A 6,000-nucleotide genomic window follows, 5' to 3' on the forward strand; every position below is an offset into this window, starting at 1 on the left:
GGCCTGTCCTAGCGCAGAATGTTTACAAAACCCTCATTAAGGGAAAGGGGATTGCGAGATAGCAACAAATCTGGTGGACAGCTTACAGGGCCCGAGATAAGAGAGGCAGGGCGACCACAGAGAGAGCAAGCCATATCCAATTACCGAGACCTGCTTTTGGGGAGGGGGAAGGGGGAGACAGGCAGGACGGATCACAAGCTTCAAGACAAGAGCTTCCAAACTTGTCATCCCTCCGTGACACCAGCACAGGGATAAAACCGCCCCTTAGCCCACACGAGAGCTAGAGCTTGTTGAGTGCGGTTGGAGGCTCCAGTATAGCCATGGATTCTCTAGTCCCCCAGCTGTGGGCTGCCCTCTGTCTCTTGGTCCACCTTGCTGCTTGCAGTCCCATCCTGAGCTTGGAGCACTCTTCCTTGGAGGAGGATGTGCCGCTTTTCGATGAGATCCTCTCGGAGCAGGATGGTGTTGATTTCAACACGCTGCTTCAGAACATGAAGAACGAGTTCCTGAAGACCTTGAACCTCTCCGACATCCCCCTGCATGAATCGGCCAAGGTGGATCCGCCAGAGTACATGCTCGAGCTGTACAACAGGTTTGCCACGGATAGGACATCTATGCCGTCCGCCAATATCATTAGGAGCTTCAAAAACGAAGGTAAGAGATGTGCAGTCTCGAGAAGGAAATACAAATGAGCATCTTTATAGTTGATGTGAAATGTGCTCATCAGGCACAGAACGCGAACCGTATTAGGGGGAAAAAGGCCCTTCAATGAGGATAGCACTGGGAATAGGCACCAGGGTTACCAGATCCCACTCCCTGTGACATAGATCCCTTGTCTTTCGCTTTTGGGACTGAAAGGTTTTGGAGGAAGATGTTTGGTTAATGACTGGGTAGCACCAGGTACAAGGTAAGGGCATCAGTTCCATTATCCCCATAGGGATGAGCATCATCTGCAATTACCTGATATCAAATGGATACCTTAAAGAATGTACTTTGGAGGAGTAGATTATTTCCTATTACAAGAAAAGGAAGCCCGATTGTGACTTGTTTCTGCTTCAGCATTTCCTCTCAGCTCAATGAGGACAAGAGAATGTTTCAGTGCTAACACTCCACAGTTTGTCAATCCCTATTTGCACCAATACAGGTTTTCTCTTCACAATGTGTTTCAACTAAACCCCAAATACCAATCACTCCACTGGGAAACACGAATGCTGTGATTTGGTTTAATCAGAGGCAGACGTAGCTATTCAAACTGCTGAGGGGCTTCCCTCATCCTTTCTTAGCCTAATTAATGAAGTATAAGGTTGTTATTACTCTTCCTATAGCATTTGCTATTTGAAGCTATGACCTGTAAGGAGAGGCTATGTGCAAGTGACTTCAGTGTCGTGATGCAGCGAGATGCAAGGAGAGAATCCCAAAGCTCTGCTGTGTCCTTCTGCCAGGCCTGGGCACACTTTACCAGCACCTGCTTCTGGTTTAAATGTGGTTTAAACCTTCTTTATGTATTCTTGTCTCCAGTGTGGAGAAATCTATTAAAGGGCTGGTGGCAAAGCACTTAACACCCACTGGGGAGCAGTTACTCACCCGAACAGCCCTGCCTGTCACTGCTCATCAGTATAAATGAAGACACATAGGAACGTACATCCTTTTCCCGTTTTACACTAGCCATAAAAAATAAATGGGATAAAAAAGGTCCAGTACAAGGTGCTAAAACATAAACTACACTGTGGTTTAGTGACGCAAGGCATCATCCCACTGACAAAATCAGGTTTGCAGCTCTGGAAGGGGACAGACCAACCTTTTGCTGTGTTCACAGCTCTGTGCTGTGCTGTAGCCATCACTTGGCTTCACTCTCTGTCATGTCACTATTTCTCTCCCCTTTTCCAATGCAAACCAGCAGGATGTGAAGTGAGACAGACGGCTGATGTTAAGACAGCTTCATAAAAGCACCCGGTTAAAGGGACTATGTATGTTTGTTACATATCTTCAGAGTCTGCATAACCAAGAACCATCCATTTCATGCTAAAGAGCTCTTCTGATAGGGAATTAATCACTTGCAATGTTAAGGGCAGTAGAAACCATGGAACATTTTTATTCACCTGCCGGCTTAAAATTGGCAGTAATGGTGCTTCCATTACCCATTAAATCCCTTATTATAGAGCTGTAACACAGGCATCAGCTCTTTGTTTAACCCACGGCCCTTAATGTCTCCATTCCAGATGGGACTAATCAGCTCTTAAAACTTGAATAAAGGTCTTAAGGGAAATCCTTCATTTTCCTATGGACTCCAGAGCTCTCTTCCTGATTCTACCAGGGAGGCATTGGGAGCAGTAGGAGATACATCACCCTATGATTTCCTAGCTAAAGGTCAGAGTCACATCCTGACTTAGAATTGAACACTTCTCATGCCCTGCTAGCACTCACCCGGCTTCTTACACCTAATGTGGCTTTCTACTGCCTTCTGCTGAGCTTCTTGTGCTTATCTGTATGACCAGGAGGCATTTCTCCACCATAAGTACTCATTGCAAACTTACTGTAGCATAGCAAGGTCTAGGAAGCCCCAGAGATTACCTCCAATAGGGATATTACAGCTAAGCTTGAACAGCATTGCCCCTCAGCTCATGGTCTGCTCCTACCCTGGCGCTGTGCAAAGCATCTCCAGCTCCCACCTTTACCAACTGACTTGTAGGGAGTGCAAGAATCACCCCTCATTTACAAACAGATGGCAGTGCAAAGGTGCCTCAAGCAGGACAATGTGCTAAGGTTAACTGCTTCAGTGCACTGATGGAGCATGGCCAATACTTGCAGTGTTATCAGCATCATTTTTCTATGAACATAACAAATTGGAGAAGTCAGAGAGGAAGATGGACAGTTTGCCTTTGCAGATGTGTTACCCACAGTCTCTATGCCCTGATCTGTCTCCTGAGTTACAAGCAGACAGCACAGTAACTCAGCAGCAAATACACAGTGTCCAGAAATCAGAAACCTGGAGAGGGGCTTGGGACAAGGGCCTGTAGGGACAGGCCAAGGGGAATGGCTTGAACCTGCCCAAGGGGAGACTGAGCTGAGCTCTTAGGCAGAAGCTGTTCCCTGTGAGGGTGCTGAGGCGCTGGCACAGGGTGCCCAGAGAAGCTGTGGCTGCCCCATCCCTGGCAGTGCTCAAGGCCAGGTTGGACACAGGGGCTTGGAGCAGCTGCTCCAGTGGAAGGGGTCCCTGCCATGGCAGGGGTTGGAGCTGGATGAGCTTTAAGGTCCCTTCCAACACAAAGCATCCCAGGGTTCTATGATGAGCTGATTCCTGCATGGTGTGAAGAAATACATGCTGCTCGTGTATAAACAGTGCAGACAGGGCAGATGTCCTGATGGACAAACAGATGTTATGCACTTATATGTCAAAAGCACCTGGCTGAGTACAGTTCTTTGCCTGCTCACTTGAAGCCCATTGAGGCTATGGCAGGATATCTGCTCCAATGGGATGTTCACCGCCTGCTCTTCCTAACCGGGAACCTTTACATCTTCCAAAGCAACTTTTCCTCCCTTAGTGCTTGTTCCTCTCAGTTTCTGAGGGCTGTTTCAGCAGAAGGGAATACTTGTTAGCACATACATGCTAAGCAGACACAGATCCAGCCTGCTGTTCTTGCATGTGCAGTTTATAGGTCACTCATCTCATGTTCATGCCATATCCCTCTTCCTTTCCTGTTCTACAGCAATGGTTTTCCCCATTTAAAATAGTCACTGTGCAGTGACCTTGAAGGAATTTGTATTTCAGTATTACGTGTTCTTAATCCATAATGCTTCCAGGTGACAAGGAAGTGCCTGGAAGGCAAGGGGATAGAAAGAGAATCTCTAAATCCAGGTTATGCCCTCTAGCATGGCTGGGATCTTGCTGTCCTTACACAGTAAAAGAAAGTCAGCCTTTTTCCCTATCCTTTTGGGAAAGGATAAAACCCACTCTCCTGGAATCAGCTAAAACCAAGCCATGCAAAAGGTACCAGCTGAACTTGGGTGCACGTGTTGCTGGATGCATTTATGACCCTTCATAACTATTTGATCTTTGTCATTTCCAGACTTGGCCTCCCACCCTATTGGTGTCACAGGGATTCGGAAGTACCCTCTCCTATTCAATGTTTCCATCCCTCACCATGAAGAGATCACCATGGCAGAGCTGCGGCTCTACACCTTGGTGGAACGGGACCAGATGCTCTATGATGGGCTTGACCGGAAAGTCACCATTTTTGAAGTGCTGGAAAACCACCTGGGGGTAGGAGAAGAGAGGAAGATAATGGCCTTGGCATCCAGGCACATCTATGGCACGAGCAGCGAGTGGGAGAGCTTCGATGTGACCGAAGCCATCAGGCGCTGGCGAAGGGCAGGGTTGACCACGCATCGGCTGGAGGTTCATATAGAGAGCAGGGAAGGGGAGGAGCAGAATGGAGAAGGGAAGCTTGATATCGACATCAACTCCGAAGCAAAGCACGTGCCCCTGTTGATTGTGTTCTCTGATGACCAAAGCAATGACAAGAAGGAGGAGAAGCAAGAGCTGAACGAGATGATAGACCACGAGCAGCTCCTGGACTTGGAGAACCTGGAGGTGGGCAACTTCCATGGGCAGCCCGGGGAGGAAGCACTGCTCCAGATGCGATCCAACATCATTTACGACTCCACTGCCCGCATCCGGAGGAACGCAAAAGGCAACTACTGCAAAAAGACTCCACTCTACATTGATTTCAAGGAAATAGGTTGGGATTCATGGATCATCGCCCCAGCGGGATACGAAGCCTACGAGTGCCATGGAGTGTGTGCCTACCCCTTAACAGAGCACGTCACGCCAACGAAACACGCCATTGTCCAGACTTTGGTTCACCTGAAGAATCCCCAGAAAGCCTCCAAGGCCTGCTGTGTGCCCACCAAACTCGATCCCATCTCTATCCTCTATTTAGATGCAGGGGTGGTCACCTACAAGTTCAAATACGAAGGCATGGTGGTATCAGAGTGTGGCTGCAGATAGTAGAGGGGAGCGCGAGCAGAGGGGAGTGCACAGTGGGGAGTATTTAATGATTCAGTCTGTAAATTTGTACATTTTGGATTTCCTATTTAATAAGGTTATTTAATGAGGCATGTACAGATAATTGTGTGTTTCCTGGTAGGGGAATGGGCAAGTTGTGACCGTAGGGAATGTATATTTTGTTCCATTGCTTCTTGCTGTTCTTCACTGTCCACGTTATGGCTGCGTCTCACTTCCTGGCAGGGCATAGAGCAGATCACTGGGTTTTCTGTGCCCAAAGGGGCACATGCGAGTCCACAGAAATAAAAACATATTTTTGTACTTAATAAATGTTGATTGGTATCCATAGGGATTTCCAGAGCTGCTAAAGGTCATAGAATAGAATGGTAGAATCATGGAATCAGCTGGGTTGGAAAAGACCTTTAAGCTCATCAAGTCCAACCATTCCTCACCACTGCCAAGGCCACCACTAACCCATGTCAATAAGGGCTTCATCAACATGGTCTGGGAATGGAACACAGGACATGATCTCAAGCCCAAATAATTCTCAAGCTCCCAAATCCCAAAGGCACAAAACGATGTTAAACTTTGCTCACGTTTTCTTAAGCGCCTTGAATCTCTCCCTATCTCAGTGAGACTGGCAGGGATGCTCTGGTATCTGGAGCAGAAGAGAGCCATTCCCTTTCCCACCTTTCCTGGTGGAGGAATGGGCCCCATAGGTTTATACAGTTCTCTGAGAGGCAATGACAGAATTCCATGTGTGTGGTTATTACAGAAGCCCCCTGTGTAAAGTACCAGTTTTACTGCATTATCCATGTCCTGTCTCCAGAGCAGAAATAACTGCAGCAAACTTCCTGAATCCTGGAAACTGTACCAGTTTATACCAGCTAAGAAACCAGTCCCTCTTCCCAGCCCAGCAAATCACACCCAATACAGCTCCGTAACCCAATTCACATAGCCAAGTAGGATTGCATTTAGCCTGCATAGAGCGAGAT

At 47.6% G+C, this 6,000-nt stretch overlaps 1 protein-coding gene across 1 annotated transcript; it reads left to right on the plus strand.

Annotated features, from left to right (window-relative positions):
- Nucleotides 1–320: 320 nt before the first annotated feature.
- Nucleotides 321–5,176, plus strand: BMP10 (bone morphogenetic protein 10). Its single transcript, XM_034070511.1, has 2 exons — nt 321–654; nt 4,068–5,176. Exons 1-2 carry the CDS (start codon nt 321–323, stop codon nt 5,006–5,008), a joined length of 1,275 nt encoding a protein of 424 aa, XP_033926402.1. The 3' UTR covers nt 5,009–5,176.
- Nucleotides 5,177–6,000: the final 824 nt, after the last annotated feature.

This window comes from Melopsittacus undulatus, chromosome 18 (genome assembly GCF_012275295.1).
Source record: "Melopsittacus undulatus isolate bMelUnd1 chromosome 18, bMelUnd1.mat.Z, whole genome shotgun sequence".
NCBI lineage: Eukaryota > Metazoa > Chordata > Aves > Psittaciformes > Psittaculidae > Melopsittacus > Melopsittacus undulatus.

Bases quoted from the DNA above. Each gene is read 5' to 3' on its own strand.
- BMP10 (XM_034070511.1), top strand. From the start codon at position 321: ATGGATTCTCTAGTCCCCCAGCTGTGGGCTGCCCTCTGTCTCTTGGTC. The intron at 655-4,067 runs GTAAGAGATGTG...TGTCATTTCCAG, and splicing joins TAGGAGCTTCAAAAACGAAG to ACTTGGCCTCCCACCCTATT.